This window comes from Pelophylax lessonae (assembly GCF_965119305.1).
Source record: "Pelophylax lessonae genome assembly, chromosome: 5".
NCBI classification, from domain to species: domain Eukaryota; kingdom Metazoa; phylum Chordata; class Amphibia; order Anura; family Ranidae; genus Pelophylax; species Pelophylax lessonae.
The window spans coordinates 103047319-103065260 of record NC_138772.1 but is presented as its reverse complement, the minus strand read 5'-3'; the positions used below and the strand labels follow the sequence as shown (position 1 = coordinate 103065260).

The window sequence follows — 17942 nt, the reverse complement described above, 5'->3', positions numbered from 1 at the left end:
TTATAAAATGCTTGTAATACGCTTACAAAAGTCTCAAATAAAAATTCCTGAAAATCGCTCTGCTCAGGTGTGAACAAGGCCTTTTTTTCACTTGGTAATTCTGCCAGTAACCCACTCACTGTACTGTACTCTATCTATGGAGGTGCAGTATTATCAACCTCGGACTGGAATTGTGTTGAGATTACATGGGGGAGGTGTTCTGTAGTTTAGAGATGACCTGCCCTTTCGTTTCTCTGATGAATACCTCCAATATATGTGATGTACACCACTTACATTCAACATTTAATTGATGGACCTGCTTTTACCTTTTCACTCCCTCTACCCCCCCCCCCTCCCCCCTCCTTTTCTTTTCCTTCTTTTTTTTTTCCTCCCCTCTTTCTTTTTCTCCCCTCTAATCTCCCTACCTGCCCCTAAATAGTTAAAAAACAAAAATTCTGACGTGCACAAATCCACTCCAGATCCATTGAAAATGACTTCCACATGTCTCTAAAACCTGTACTATGCCATCTTAAAGCGGTAATAAACCTCCAGATTTTTTTTTTCTTTTTAAACCTGCAAGGCAAAGTTATAATGTGCTACTATGCATCTTCTTTCCGGGTTGGCGTGCTCCAGTCCTTTGATTGGATGAGCCGCGATGACGTATCTCCTGCCCATGCGTGCGGGAGCCGCTGTTCATGGCACAAGACTCTAAAGGAAAGGCACAGGTATTGCCTATATCTAAAAATCAACCAAGAGAGTTTACTCTTCTGCTCCCGGTTATACCTAGCAGACACCATTGGGAATTTGATTGCTCTTTTCTCTGCGAATAGCCAGTCTTTCTTGTGCTACCCTGGAGGGATACCAATACCGCTTATATATGTTTATATCAGTTATTGTATTTAACATATGCGCTGCATTATCCTCAGCTGGATGCCTTCTGAAGCTGGTTTATAAAAAAATTGGATGGATTACTTTGTAGGCTGTATGAAGTCAATGTTACACTGATATCTGTTGCACATCCTTTTAAAAAAAAAAAAAAAAAAGGTGAACTGTCCAGGGTTGATAATGCTGCTTTAAATAACTAAAACCTCCTATTCTTACAGCCAGGGAAGCTGCCATCTCTGCATGTTTGATCTGCAGTTGCCTGGTGCTGCACATGTGATCTCTGGCTTGACACTTCGGTTGAGAATACAAGCAGTTGTGACAGTTGTCATTCATTACCTGCCTTGAATGTAACCATTTTGGGAAACCGTTAAATCAGCTAGTTTAGTTTGCTTTAGGAGATGAAATGGAGAAAATAAGTTCCTTGTTCGGGGTTATGCTAACGTTCAGCTGTATTTTCTCCATAGGCCCTTTATGAGAACATGCTGGTTGAGCTGCCTTTTGCCAGTTTCTTCCTATCCAAGTTACTGGGGACAAGTGCTGATGTGGACATTCATCATCTAGCCTCTCTGGACCCTGAAATGTACAAGAACCTTCTTTTCCTGAAGAGCTATGAGGGCGATGTAGAAGAACTGGGGTTAAACTTTACTGTGGTCAATAATGACCTGGGAGAAGCACAGGTAAGTTCCCAGCACTGCCAGCTAATGATTAATACCATTGTCACATTCATATTATTTGAGATCTAGATAAGAGAGCATGTAATGGAGTTCTTTGAGTTGTTATTATTTGTGTTCTACCATGTATGCTTGGAATGAGGAAAATGTGTAATTATCTAAACCAGCTAGACAATCATTTCCCTGATGGATTGTTTTATTAGCCGTCAAAGTGTTATATGGCACTTTCATGCACCCAGCTGCTGTCCGAGCCTTATCTCCTCTTTTTTTTTTTGGTTCCTTCAAGTCTTTGATTTTTATGAATCTTTCTTGGATGAGTATTGTATATATCAAGATTTTCTGCCTGGGTGACCTAAACCTTCCAATAATTACAGTGAAGAGATACCGTAAAGATTAGACATTATCTTAAAATTGCTTCTGGCATTAAGTAGCCCTTTTTGTATTCAATTTGTATTTAGCTAGGTAATAATAAAGCAATAATCCCGGATGCCGAGGGCATTAACGGACAGTTAAAACTTTTACTGAAGGGATGTGTGGAATTCTAATGTGCAAGTCGTTAATCCAGAATTGTATTGAAGCCAAAATAGATTATGGCTGTTTTGTATTATGCCTTGCACACAACTTATATCAAGCACTTGAAGAGTATAATAAAAAAAAAAAATAACAAGCCAATTGGAGCTGAAAATTATACTTCCGTTTTTGGTGAGTACCAGTGGGTAGTATCATCCACTAATATTGGATCACTTAGAGACTCAAGTAAGGGAGTAAAAACAAAGCAGGTGTAGCGCTAAAAATGAACTGAAGAACCGCATAGTCCAAATAAACAACAGACAGTCCAAATCTGTGTACTGTAGAATCCAAGCAGGAAAGGACAGGGTGCTCCTATGGTTACTTCAAACTCAGATCACCATGTGTGAAGAAAACCGCCACCAATAGATAAATTGGCCTCTTACCATAATAATATGACCCCCACGACAGAGATCATAATCAGCCTGTAAACTCTCCACCAGTTACGGTTAACAAGTTAGTGCCCGCTTTACTCCCGATCCAGTGATATCACATAAAAAAGGAAGGGGACAACTCCCATAGCGTTATACTGTAATCTTAACTTTTATTGGTAAAAGACAACAAGTGGCAACTCACATTTAAGAGCAGGTAATCAGGCGTGTATGATAGGCATGTACCAGAGCGTCCCTGGAACTCGTGTCCTGCCAACAAAATGGCCGCCGCGTCTCTCTCGTGGACCCAACGTGACGCACCGCAGGCTCCTCCTACGCGTTTCGTCAGATGCTGACGACGTCAGGACGACGTCAGCATCTGACGAAACACGTAGGAGGAGCCTGCGGTGCGTCACGTTGGGTCCACGAGAGAGACGCGGCGGCCATTTTGTTGGCAGGACACGAGTTCCTGGGACGCTCCGGTACATGCCTATCATACACGCCTGATTACCTGCTCTTAAATGTGAGTTGCCACTTGTTGTCTTTTACCAATAAAAGTTAAGATTACAGTATAACGCTATGGGAGTTGTCCCCTTCCTTTTTTATGTGATATCACTGGATCGGGAGTAAAGCAGGCACTAACTTGTTAACCGTAACTGGTGGAGAGTTTACAGGCTGATTATGATCTCTGTCGTGGGGGTCATATTATTATGGTAAGAGGCCAATTTATCTATTGGTGGCGGTTTTCTTCACACATGGTGATCTGAGTTTGAAGTAACCATAGGAGCACCCTGTCCTTTCCTGCTTGGATTCTACAGTACACAGATTTGGACTGTCTGTTGTTTATTTGGACTATGCGGTTCTTCAGTTCATTTTTAGCGCTACACCTGCTTTGTTTTTACTGTTTTTAAAGATCTATATTTCTGATTCATGGATCAATGTGTTGGCAGCTCATTCATTTATTTATGTGATTTGTGATTTATCCCAAATTTTTTATATATGCGCAGCATATTCCTACAATATCAAGTAAGGGAGTGCTGGTGAGTTTAATTACATTATGACTTCTCACTACCTAGAGCTGAGGAGCCAAACTGCAGTCGGAGGGCCGCATGGCGTCTTACGGTTTTAGATGTGTGACTCTCAGGTCCAGCTGTCAGTAGTGGGAGCACAAATTTGAAAAGGTGCTGTAATGACAGTGATCTAAAGCAGTCTCATGTAACCTGTCCCCATATTCTAACAGTCTCCTGCAGCATTCCTTCCACCACATCTGTAGCATGTCCCCAATTTCTGACCATTTCCAGGGGTATGGAAGTCCTCTCTGACCACCTTCACTAGTGCTACATGGTTAGAAAATGCCATCTCATTCCTTGATAAATAATTAGACATTCCAGCTGCAAGAGAGTCCCAGCTTCATTATGGTCTTGTAGGAGATGGCAAGAACACCACTAACCACAGAATTTTGGAGCTACAGATTTTTTTTTTTTTTTTTTTTAGGGTGGAGCTTTGAGAGTGCATGTTCTCAACCAGCTATGAAAAGCACTACTTTTGCTACTTTGCTAGATTTCAGGTTGACTGTTCTTGAGCATTGAACCAAGCAGCCTTTAGGGGACAGGAAGAGGAAGACAGAGGACAGTCATATGTGCAGATGCAAAAGAGGTTCCCCAGACACATTTCTGTGAAGGTGCCACATAGAAAACACTTGGCTTTTTTATGTTTATAAAGTTTATTAGATAAAACCAGATACAGGCAATATAAAAAACCTTGATAAGAGTTTGGCTTGTCCAAGCATACACATTTAATTTAGAAAAAGGGCTTTAGGATTAGCCAGATGCTGCCGCAACACTTCTAAAGTAAAAGTAGGGGGAAGTTTGGGACTTTGAGTGAGGAGCACAATAGGACATGTCGTGCGCCTCCATCCCAGTTCAGTAAGCATAAAGGAAGTTTGGGACTTTGAGTGAGAGAGATGACCAGGATAGAAGGGAAAAAGATATCTCATTTATTGATACATACATACAGATTATAAACATAACATAATGAATGTATATGTATTACATCAACAAAGTAAAGAGGGAGATTGAATATCCCGGTTCCAGTATTCATAAAATCAGCAAAGCCAATTTTCTTTACATTGATAAAAAGAGTATATTCATAAACATCAGAGGACTGCAATGGTCAACAGTGTTGAAGTAATTGATAGTGATCACAACATCATAGTAACTCAACGCATTTCGTGGACCAAGTATGCCACTTAATCAGGAGTAGATGTCTGATCTACATATGTAAAAAAGTATGTATAAGAAAATGTCAAATGAGGATGAATGAAAACTGGAGGGAACTTACGTTGCTTTGCAAGTAATTGCTGGCTTGGGGAGTAAGTCATGGCTCGGATAGTCTCCCACCGGAACTAAGGGCCCACAGGGCAAGCAAAAGGGCCAAACACATCGCACACATGAAGAGTGTGGGCTGGAGTACATGGTCTAGAGATCGTGCATGTGGCAGCAGAGCAGAGGATATCTGTCAAAATGTGAAAATATATATGTGATAAATATATAATTTAGAAGTACATACGTATCTATATACTGTAATGAGGATGTCATGGTGCTGCTGCCAAAGTAAGAATGTAGGAAATACCAAGAGTACTCTGCCCTGCCACAAATATGTAGATTTGGAGACTGTTGTGTTTGGATAGCTTCATAGTATTCAGCAAGTGAACCACTTCTCCTTCAATATGCAAACTCCTGAAAAGAGCCTGCAGTGGCTGCTGAAGGGTACCATCTAGTGTTATACTGCAAAGCCTGCAGCATTCTACATTTGTGTATACACTCATAAGATGAGATCAGGTAATACCAGTCGCTTTGCTATAGAATCAAATATGGTCTACAGTAAAGCCTTGTCCAAACCTAAAAATCATTTCATGTTAGCAGGTAATTTTGTGTTACATTTAGTTAACGTCTAATCACATTCTAAAGAAATTTATCTTCTGATGTAGCACTAAAATTTTGAGTTTCAAGTACTAGAGATCCTCCCTCCTAGCCACCAATTCAATTCAAACCTGCCTTGAAAGTTTACATGAAATTGGTGGCCTGTGGAGATTTTCTAGTCTAATTCTTATCGCTGACCCTGTGATAAATCACTTTCTGATTAGGTGGTGGAACTGAAGCTAGGAGGGAAAGATATCCCTGTAACAAGTGCCAATAGAATTGCCTACATCCATCTTGTAGCGGACTACCGTCTAAATAAGCAAATCCGACAGCACTGCCTGGCTTTCCGGCAAGGCCTGGCCAACGTGGTGAATCTGGAATGGCTCAGAATGTTCGATCAGCAAGAAATCCAGGTACGTAATTTGTGTGTGAGGTCTTCATATATCAATAAAGATTAATATAGCTTAATAAGCACATAACTTACATAAGAACAAGAGATTTAAGTGCAGATGTCTAGACAAATAAAAAACACTTTGGTACAATTATCTGAAGGATTTAAAATTTTCTTACCTGCTGTGAAAATCAGAGTGATGCTAACTACAAGTGGATCAATTTTTATTTTAGACTTAATTAAAATCATTAGTTGTATTTTATTCAGAAGGTGCCTCATACCTGCTGCATACTGATGCTTGTTTGATTTGAATAGTTTCCAAAAAATATATAATTTAACTGAAAAATGTTATTGATTATACTGGACACACCAGAAACCACAGTATTTCGCTTGTCTGATTGCTTACTTTTTGATTGAATCTTAAAAAATCAGAGTAGTCGAAAAATGTCCACACCTTTTTTTTGTAGATTCAATCAGAATGTTGAAATTTAATTATTGAACAATTACACTCAGTGTGTATGGGGCATCTCAAATTGGAAGCTATGCACTGTTAAGCAACCAGTAGAATTTGAAAGATGGGTGGACCTGAGGAATATATTAGAAATGTAAAAAAAGACCAAATTAGGTAACAAGAATACACAGCAAATATATGCAAAAAGTCAACTCCTTCTGTATGAAATGATTTGACCAGATATTATTATGTCACTTATACATACATACACTGCTTTGAATGTATTCTATGAGATCACTGTGGGCTGGGTGTGCGGTGTTGTAGCAGTGATATTTCTGTTCATTTCTCTCCTGCTTTTAGGTGTTAATTTCAGGAGCACAGGTACCAATCTGTCTCGATGACTTGAAGGCCTTCACAAACTATTCAGGTATGTATCTCATTTCTATACACTATATAGACCTTGGTATAAAGTATAACTGGGAAACCAAAGGGGTTACTAAAGTGATAGGGAGACGTAATTGGGTTATTACAAAACTTTAATCTGTATTCAATGTAAAAAAAAAACCTTAAGTTTCAATCATATTGTTCGAAAAAACATCTAACCTTCAGCAATACTGAATCACTCAGGTCAACCACAGCACATAACAAAGTGCATAAAGGACAGACAAACAAAGAAACCTATAACTTCTATTCCTCCGGATACCAAAAATCTCTACACACAGGGTTGTAATGCAATAATTATCGCTTCTAGGGCTACTAACCAGGTGCAAGACCAATATTAGGTAACAACCAGTGTGTGTAGAGCCCTTGGGACCTTGAGCTCAAGTGTGATTCCCCCTTGGATAAGGTACCTTTTTTGAGACCTATTCGCAATGATGAGGTAAACACGGCTGCCTTATGGAGATATCCATAAATAGGTCAAATAAGGCACACACCAATCAGCTGGGGTATTGCAAAGGTGCATTATGTAAGCCAATGGAATCACTTCAGCTCAATGGGGCTGACAGATTGACAGTGTCTGGAATTCTGTAATGTCACCAGGATTAGAAGCGGCAGTCTTTATGAAAGAGCAATTGTCAATCAGCAATCAAGCCGCAATGAGGAGGCAAGGCAGCGGTATAGGAATAGCAGCACATCAAAAGGTGTTATGAAGGCTACAGGCAAACAGTAGCATCTGTCCAAACTGGTAAACACCTATGTTTTCTTCTCTAAACATGGCATCTGCAAGTTACAGTTCCATACAGGTCTCTCATAGGTAGTATACCGAGTCCCGTCTTCCTAAGGCAATGCAAGGCGTTTGTACTGAGCTGACTATACTTTACTGCACCAGGTTCCTGGACTTCCCTGGTCACTGTCATGGCTCCTCCAATTGTTAAATACTGCAATTCACTCCCCATCCGCTCCTCTTGCAGTCACTGCTACCTCCAGTACATCTGCTAAACCGCTATGCAGCCATCGGAACGGCTACCGATTTCCCGTGGTCGCATACCACAAGTGGCGTCACGTGACGCTGATGATGTGAATGCTATTCGCTAAAAACTTAGTGTAGCTTCCTGTGGACGAAAAGAGGGCAGGAAACCCCATGTCCCTTATAACACGAACCCCCTCACAGGTGTGCCACCCCTCGAACACAACATTAAAGTGACGGTAAGAGGTTTATCGTCTCATTGTGCTCCCTTTCTGTTCCTAGATGTTACTCATTTCTAGTGTCAAGTTAAAACAAGAATTGGTAAAACAAAACCCAGCCGTAAATCTTAGTATGCACTAATAATTATACTAGAAGATAGAGCACTTCAGTCATATCACACACCTAGTAGTGTGTATATAATAATCACATCGAAGCCAGAAAAATCTTATATAACAGTGTCCTTCCTTCTTAAAGGCTAAGTTCACCCTTTTTAAAAAAAAAAAAAAAAAATGCACGTTGTTTTGTGGAGAAGAAAATGTGCAGTATTTAAAGAGGTTGTAAACCCTCAAAACTTTTTTTTTTTTATGCATCGCATACTAGCTCATTATGAAATACTTACCTAAGAACAAGCCCCCGCCGTGCCGCCCGCTCACCTGTATGACGGGCGACATGTCCAGTCGCCCGTCTTCTGGGATTGCGGCATCCGGCCATCTGATTGGCTGGAGCCGCGGTGACGCGTGCGCGGGAGCCGACGGTCACAGCACGGGGCTCTGAAGAAACGGCACCAGCGGCCGTTCCTTCAGAGCGCATGCGCAAGTGACGTCACCGGCTGTATATAAGGTAAATATCTCCTAAACGGTACATGTTTAGGAGATATTTACAGTACCTATAGGTAAGCCTTAATATAGGCTTTCCTATAGGTAAAAGTGTCAGAGGAGGGTTTACTTCCTCTTTAAAATTCTTCATTTCAAACTCCAACAGAGTGGAACAAACAGGATATTTAACCATGTGACTTACAAATGCAGGCATACAGGAAATATAAGCCAGTTAAACATATCAGTAGGAAATACAGTAAATAGACAATCTGTAAATAGCACCAGTTAGGCAATAAACCTCCGCCGTTAAATTAAGGCATTAAAAGGCCATGTTATTCAAAAGTGGGCATTTATATTTTTTTTTTCACAGGAGCCTCCAGAAAATTGCACTCGCAATCAGTGGATGGCATGTGCATTGTCAGGCTCCTACAGACACTGCCTCCAGCTTTCTTGCCCAAATCTCTGTATGGGCTTTCTGTTTGAAATCTATAGTGTCAATGAACTAAGAGGGCGCGCATCAGTTCCCCCACAGTCTATTGAGAACAACAAGTCATATGTCATGATGGCAGACGGAACTTGTAGTTTTTCATTCACTTATTTACAGAGCACTGCACAGCTGTGCAATTTTTAAATGTGACCGCGGCTGCAGGGAAGAGGAAACCTCACCCACTGTCACAGGGAAGGGGGGTGGGGGATGTAATATGTTTAAAAGGCAAACCAATCCTTTAGGATAGCCCTTAAGGCCCATTTACACCATTCTGCTGCAGTTACATGCATATTACTCCTTGGCACCTAGCATGTACAGTGACAGTGCCAGGTATTCTGAATGGTAGCTCTACGTACCTTCCCGGTGCACTGGTGTTGTAATGTGCTATTGTGTATGGCTACTGAAAATGCAGATTTGTGGTCAGTGGAGATGCCTTATAGCAGCCCTTTCAAATGAATGGACTGCCCTAATGCAAGGCATGTTTATGAGTGATGCAACACTCATTAACATGCTTTTAATGTACTTCAGCAGAACAGGCTGATGAGAAAGGGCTTTTACTGTCTGTGCACAAGACAAGAAAGTAGCATATAACTAAAGCATGATACCTGAAATCAATTTTTTCATTTTTTTTAATTTTCTATAGAGTGCCAAAGGGTTAGAACAACAGACAGTTTTTAATTGCTGTCTGCATGTCTCCCTGGGAGATTCACCTTCTTTATCTGTCCTAGTAACCCTTGTCAATGAGACTGAAAATAATTAAAAATCCAAAATTTGACTGTTTATACCAGAACAGGATGTGAGGGAAAGCTTTCAATGGTGACATACACTATATTGTCAAAAGTATTGGGACATCTGCCTTTACATGCATATGAACTTTAATAGCATCTCAGACACACTCCTAAACCTTGTGGACAGCCTTCCCAGAAGAGTTGAAGCTGTTATAGCTGCAAAGGGTGGGCTAACTCAATATTGAACCCAACAGACTAGGACTGGGATACCGTTAAAGTTCATGTGTGTGTACAGGCAGGTGTCCCAATACTTTTGACAATATAGTGTATGTTCAGGTGACAACTGTCTAAAAGAGATTTTCCATGACCTTTAACTTCCTGTTGCATCTCCAGGAAAAGAAGTGAACAGAATCTCCCTCAATTGAACACAGACTGCAGATGGAGTTTTACCAATTCCCTACGCTATCTAAAAAAAAAGAAAGGTTACACTATAACTTAACCCCTTCCCGCTGACAGTACGAATTTGTGGCCTCACTGCACTGGACTTTTTACGTGGGGCCGCATATATGCATATCTGTCTTTGTTCTAGGAGTGCATCACATGGCATGCTCCCTGCACAGAGACTGGACTCTCACCGGGAGCTCTGGGTCCTGTACTAACAATTGGAACCTGTAACTTCCAGTTGCCGGTCACCTGATTGCTGTGATAGCCTCTGTTTGGCTATCACAGTGATCAGTCACTGTGAAACCCGCCTCTGTGCTCAAGGTTTGATCTAGGTCAGTGCCTCAGTGCCAGGCAGTTCCGGGACAAGGTCATCCAGTGCCCAGGGCAAGGATGCCAAACTGGGCCCCCCTTCCCTTAGGGTTAGGGTCAACGGCCCCCCCATTCCTGCAATAAACCATTGCGCCCAGGGCAACCGTTCCTCCTGCCCACCCCTTGTCCCGGCCCTGGTGCCAGGGATAGTATTTGGGTCAAGTAATGGTCAAAGGTCGTAGTCCATATATTTTGGGCAGAATATTTTTTATTTTATTTTTTTTAAGCATTTTTAAATTAGTAACAGTGTCTGTTTTTAGGTAGGATATAAAAAAAATGGAAAATGCTTACTATTGTTTCTGGGCTGTACTACAGGTATATACAGCAAATACCATACACATATGTGGTATCGCTGTGTCGGGAGCAGGAGAATTTATTCTGGGTTGTACTTTGGTGGTAGGTTATAAGAGAAGCAAGAAATATTCAGCTAAGTTAAAAAAAATTATATTTTTTTACTATTTTGGGCCAGTTTTCCTCTGATAATAAAAAAAAAAGAAAAAAATAGGAACTATCCATTACCATTACCACCAAATGAAAGCCCAATTTGTCCAGAAAAAAACAAGGTATAATCCACCTGAATGCACAAAGTAGTTGGGATGATATGTACGGTTTTACTAACTCAGGTCAAAGTTGCAAAATTGTGCTTGGGCATTAACATTTATTTTACCCTTAGGTGCGAAAGGGGGTTAAAGAAAGCCTATCAGGGTAGAAATATGGGGGCTGCTACTGATGATTTGTTTTAAGCATGCAGGGTCTGAGACTGTCATCCTGATACTTGCTGCATTAACATTTGGTCTGAAACAAACGTGCAGACCAAGTGTTCAGGGACCTGATACATAAATACTTTCAATTGCCCCTGGCTAAAATGTGATGAACAATCTGTCTTACATACGTGAACTTTATTACCAGATAGGACAGTTTGCATCACCTAGTAACCCTTTCTCTGTTTAAAAGTGACTTTTATGTAATAAATAGGATGCTTAAGCTGTCATTAAGGGTGTGTTGGAGTTACTACAACATTGTTTGTATCAGAAACATGCATAAAGCTATTACAGCAGCAAAAAGTGGCTACATAAAGAAATTATACATTGACAACAGCCCCCTAAGGAGTTAGTGTAATGCTAAATAATAATTTCACTGTCATGAGGGTCAGGCCAAATATAGAAAATAAAGTTTATGTTCATATATGGCAGGGGTGTCAAACTCAATTTCATCGCGGGCCGCATCAGTATTATGAGGGCCGGGTCTATCTGTAGCCCAACACTAGTCAAGTCAAGAAGTCAAGAGCCCCCCCCCCCCCCCCCCTTACATCACAGTGCATCCCCTTTACCATGTGCTGCTGCTGGGAAGATGGGAAGAAGCTGGAGGCAGAGCTGGGAAGCAGCAACTGCAGGGTCTAGAGGAGGGCTGGAGTCAGCTGAATGCGGTGACCAGTGGAGGCGGAGAGGGTGCTGCGGCTGCATAGAGAGGTTCAGGATCTTTAGGAGGAGTTGTGTCCTCCTCTCTGCTGCCAACTGCTGAGTTGGGGGGGGGGGGGTCCTCTCTACAGCTGCAAGGGGAAGCACAGGATTTGCCAGAGGAGTTCGGTCCTCTCTGCTGCCATCTGCAGAGACAAGGTGGGGGCAGAGATAAGGGAGATGCAGCAGCTGCAGGAGAGGTGCAAGGGCCACATGAAATGGCCTGGAGGGCCGGATTCGGCCCACGGGCCTTGTGTTTGACACTTGTGATATAGGGGATTCATAAAAACCTTCTTGTGCAATAAAGGGGTAGTGCAAATTGTACCCAGGTAATATATTTCTTAGTGAACCTATTTATATTGCCAGTGTATCTTTTCTGACTTTCAGTGGCAGATATTTGTCTGTACCAGAGCAACATAGAAATTCCCTTTTATACTGTTCTTATTTCTTTGTGAAATGTTCATTATAATCCTATGTTCTTTATGATCTGCATATTCTTGTATAATGTGCTTTATTCTAGGAGGATACTCAGCTGATCACGCCGTAATTAAAATTTTCTGGAGAGTTGTTGAAAACTTTACAGATGAGGAAAAGCGAAAACTACTGAAATTTGTGACAAGTTGCTCTCGGCCCCCATTATTAGGTTTTAAAGTAAGTGTTACTTCAGCTGAATAATATTATTATGATTTAAGATGTGAAATTATCTTCGATCAGATTAGGCAATGATGAAGTAAATGTTTCCAACCTTGTCCTGGCCAGGTCTTTTTTGTGAAGAATTAAATGTTCAGGTAACAATTTGGCAACCTAGTGCTATTACCTCTGTGAATATATGGGGGAGGGGTCTAAACCTTGTTCTCTCTGCTGCCTCCTAAACATGTACTCTCAGCCAGTCTGAACATGCATGTTTGTGCTTAGAAAGCAGTTATATCACTGCTCCATGGTTCAACCACAAGATGGAGGTAGCTTTAAAGACTGCTGGCAAAAAGTGAAACTCTGGGCTTATGTGGGACTTGATTTAATCACCTTCCCTAGCAAACAATTTGAAATCAATTCTCAACAACGTATTTTGTAGTTTGTTAATAATAAACTTAAAGTGAATGAAAACAACCACCTTGTAAAACAACCCATTCGGTTTAAAATAGAAATGAAAGGCAAAACATTTTTGTATAGGTAAAAAAAACATTTTTAATAGTAAAGCTGAGAGACTGGCAGGCACATCAGGGATTTTATACAAAGAGAGCAGGATACTTTCTAATACAAGTTTATGGTACAGCAGGCACATATCAGAAATATTAAAGTGGAGTTCCACCCAAAAGTGGAACTTCCGCTCTTTTGTTTCCTCCCCCCCTCCGGTGCCACATTTGGCACCTTTCAGGGGGGAACGGGTACCTGTTTTTGACAGGTACCCGTTCCCCACTTCCGTAATACGGCGCCGCCGTGCTGTCCCTCGGAAGTTCGGCCTCCCTCCTCCACCGCCGAGCCAATAGGAATGCACAGCTCGCTTCGCACATGCGCAGTAGGGACCCGCCCGTGAAGCCGTAAGGCTTCACTGCCGGGTTCCTTTACTGGCAATGGCGGTGGCAGCACCCGACAGCTGATGGAAACATTGACCGCAGGGCCGACATCGCTGGACTCCAGGACAGGTAAATGTCCTAATATCAAAAGTCAGCAGCTACAGTATGTGTAGCTGCTGACTTTTAATTTTTGGAGGGGGAGGCGGAACTCCGCTTTAAGTAATAAGTGTTGGGTAACAAATGCCTTAGGTGTGAACAGCAGTGTAAATCATCTGTGAGCTGCTACTTCAGAGCCAACATTTGCATTTACTTTACTGACTCCACATGTAATGCTACAGGAGCAGAATGCCTTTATTTTTCATCCACTAATATCTGCAGTATCCGTTTCTATTGGCAAACTATTTATAGGTACTATATTTGCTGTGACCTGTAGACTTCCCAGCTGCAGCCCAATAACAATAATAACTTAATTGCGAGTTTGGTGGGTTTGGCTGTCTATATTATTTGTTAGAATCAGAAAAATTTATTTTCATTTTACATTAAAAAATGAAATGCAGATGAAGCCTCCTCAAATAAGACATCCCATACCTCACATGGTTATTATCTTCATAAAAACAACACATACATTGCATAAAAAATACATACTGCATATCTAATTTACCCTAAAAAGCCTCTAACATTCAAAAAAACGTAGGGACTGTGGAAAGAGGCTGTTTTGCAGTCTGGTGGTGCGAGAGGAAATGCCCCTAAATCACATGCCAGTGGGTAACACTGTAAACAAGGCATTCGCAGGATGGAAGCTATCAGCTCTCTGAAGGCACCTCCTCTCCCCCAGTTCTTCAGTACTAGTTAAATACGCCCTCTTAATAATCTTCTGTGCTGTTTTTATAACCCCCTGTAAGGCATTTCTGTCATGGACCATGCAAATACCTTGCCATAGAGAGATGTGATTAGTCAGCACACTCGCAATGGCAGCTTTTTGAAGCTGAGGAGGATCCACTCAAAAAAGCCGACCCTCCACAGGCATTTATATAGTGATGACCATTTATGCAGTGCTTTACATATTGTACATTTACATCAATGCCTTTTTTTTATCATTATCTTCATTATACACCCCTCATACTGTTCTCCCAGTACAAATCAAATCGAATGCAAAAGCAGCTTGAAAGGAGGGCATAATCATCTCTAAAAGAACTCAGAAGCATTTCAAACCATTCTCAAATACAAGCTGAATGCACCTGGAAACATGCAGCATTTTCTCATTAACACAAGCCTTTACCAATTGAGCCCCAATTGCTTCATAGTCCTGCACCTCCTTTTCGCAGGCTAATATAAACACAAATTCTATTTTATTTTTAATATATGTGTATGTATATATATATATATATATATATATATATATATATATATATATATATATATATATATATATATATATATATATACATATATAATAAGTATTGTTTTAACCACCTTAGTACCATACCATAGCTCCAATGGCCGTCCTCCCAGAATACACCTCCCGCACGTGCATTACAAAATCTTTGATAATGAGCACTTCATTTATGGCTATTGTTGCAATTAATGCTCAAATTGTTTCACTTAGGCCCCTTTCACACATGCGGACCGTTTGGGTCCGCCTGTAAGGTTTTTAGATGGATCCAATCGAACCATCCATTGCCCTCTACGTGTCCGTTTACACCCACTGATATCTGATCGGATCCTATCCACCAAAAACAGATAAATGAGGGACCTATTCCCCCATCTGTCTGGCGGATCGGATTAGATGACAGGATGTAAATGGACAGGTGGTCCGTTTACATCCGACTGACCATAAAGTGAAAGAAGGCTGTGTCTGTGTCCACGCTGCATAAGCGGTGTGGACACGGACCTGTCATTTGCCTGAGCAGGTGAATCTCCTCGCAGAGTCTGCAAGTGTGAAAGAGCCCTTACAAAATATTTAGTTGTGAACGACTGGCCTATTTTGGCTGGATTAGGAAAACATTTAGTGCTGTGTCACCCAGTGCAAGATACAGAAATCATCTGTAAACCCGTCCAAATAAAATCTGAGAACATTCTAAATGATATTTCAGGAAAATTCTTTACCTTAAACATTTGCTTTAAATTGTGCACAGGTGTGTGTACTTACACAAAATAATCTTTTTGTTGTAAATGGCATGAGGGGTTTGTGCTAGTCCATGACCTTTTACATTAAAAAGCGATTTGAGGCATAGTTGTATTGCCATCAAAGAACTTGGCATTCACCCCAGATAAATAAATGTAAATAGACCAAAACAAATACACCGAAGATCTAGAGGAAGTATTGAGAATGAACATGAAAGCGCTCACTAGTGGACAATTAGTGAATCATTAGACTGTGTTCTTTCAATAAGGGGTGAGGAGGAGGTGGACCTCTATATACACTGGATGAATAGTGAAGTAAGAATATTTGTTTAGTCCTGATACATAATGGAGCTTGTATTTGTCAAAATAGTTTGAAATGAGTTCTGACTGATGTCAAAAAGTTATCAATGAATAACCTCACTCCTATATCAATGAAAGCCAGGCCAAACCAAGGTCACAATATGGAACAGCCATGCAAAGGTTTACAATTTATCTTTGGTATGAATGCATGCTGCAGTTTACACAAGGAACATTTTAATGTGAATTTTTGTCATGTAAAAATAGTCATTATTTTCCAATATGCATTGTACCTGTTCACAAATATTCCACCAAGGAGCGGCCTTTTTTCATTGTAGACATCTGTCATTGGGCTGCAGTAATTATAGTGACAGATATTTTTCTATCATGCTTTCCCAATGAAAACATTTTACATCTTGCATGTTTTAGGTTACATACTTTAGTTTACAGTGGGAAAAATAATTATTTGATCCCCTTCAGATTTTGTCAGTTTTCCCACTTAATGAAGGGTCTATAATTTTCATCATAGGTGTATTTTAAATCATACAGACAGAATATCAATCAAAAATCCAGCAAAAACACTATACATATGTTATAAATTGAGCTGTAGTTCAGTGAGTAAAATAAAGAGGAATGGATCACCATTACTCCTGACCATCCCAGGTGAATACATGATAAAGAGCGGCCTCGGCTTACATGTCTCCACCAAAAAACATACCCTGATGCTTTTCGCCCTGCCCACTGAGGCCTAACCATAGGTCCCTATGACTAAGCCCCTGTGTGCGGGGCAAAATGCATTATTGTTTGTGGTTTGGTGGAGACATGTAGGCTGAACCATTTTATTCACCTGGGCTAGTTGGGAGTAGCAGCGATTCTTCTCTCTTTACATTTACTAACCCCCGGATTGATATTAGGACAGGCATTCACCTCTACTTTGAGGGGCGCCAAAGCAATATAGCAGGCCATTGACACAGATTTTGAAGCTCTCTGACTAGTGCTCTGCAGTGAAGTTACTTTTTAGTTTTACTTCAGTCCAGTGCTTCCTGTCCTGATGAACTTGTATGCATTATTCTTTTTTTTTTTATTTCAATAAATTTTTATTGGAGTTTTTAAAAATAAGCGAAGGTAACAAATACATAACAACAAAAGGACATCAATAACCGGATGTACATAACGGGTAAGAACAAACGCCTGTTGTAGAGAATGCAATAAACAAATAGTCTATAAACAACCAGATATAAGAAAACTTGTCCCTGAGATCTTTAATGTCTGCAGGCAGGAAAAGATTTACAGCACCAGTATTGTGTGTGTGTGTGTGTGTGTGTATGTATATATATATATATATATATATATATATATATATATATATATGAGGGAGGGTGTCACCTCTTGCTGCCTCTACCCCTGCTGGTCATAGCGTAATATTGCTAAAAACTTTTAATGAAATAAAAGGAATCGCACTTACAAGAATCGCATGGTAACAGGCAATGTATTAAAATGAAGTTCTACTGCGAGCTCCTGACGCGTATCGTCCGCACAAACATCATCAGAGGATATTGCTCGATGATGTCTGTGCGGACGCAACGCGTCAGAAGCTCGCAGTAGAACTTCATTTTAATCATTTTTATATACGCTTTTCATCTGAAGTGTCTGATTTATGCTGCCATCCAAGCTTTCTTCCTTATTAACTGACCATGTAAAGCACAGAAGCTTGTTAGCGTGGTCAGTTTTCATCTTTTGACTGGCCATTTAGAGGTGCAGACACACAGCATGCCTTGTATTTGGTAGGTTTTTTTTTTTTTTTTTTTCAAATATTTTATTTTAGAAAAGGAACAACAGTCGAGAAACAATCTGTGACATGTATTATACAGACATATGTAGCAGATATTACATAAAATGGAAAAGTAAACTATAACATCTCATCGAAGAACAATGAAGGTCCCGGCATAGTCAAAGAATCCAGCCCCAGAGTCGGGGAAGGTGCAGACACCTCCACCCGGAGTCATAGATAGCCAGGCCCCTATACAGACATGTGGAGGAGCTAGATTATGGAGAAAGGAAAA

General features: G+C 40.6%; 1 protein-coding gene across 1 annotated transcript in view; it reads left to right on the top strand.

The window, feature by feature from the left end:
- UBE3C (ubiquitin protein ligase E3C) overlaps positions 1-17942 on the top strand; it is a 202896-nt gene that overhangs the window by 163525 nt on the left and 21429 nt on the right. Inside the window, exons 20-23 of the mRNA XM_082258394.1 lie at positions 1329-1541; positions 5619-5807; positions 6597-6663; positions 12465-12595. Coding sequence (XP_082114520.1) covers positions 1329-1541; positions 5619-5807; positions 6597-6663; positions 12465-12595 — 600 coding nt within the window. The remainder of the gene's footprint in view (positions 1-1328; positions 1542-5618; positions 5808-6596; positions 6664-12464; positions 12596-17942) is intronic.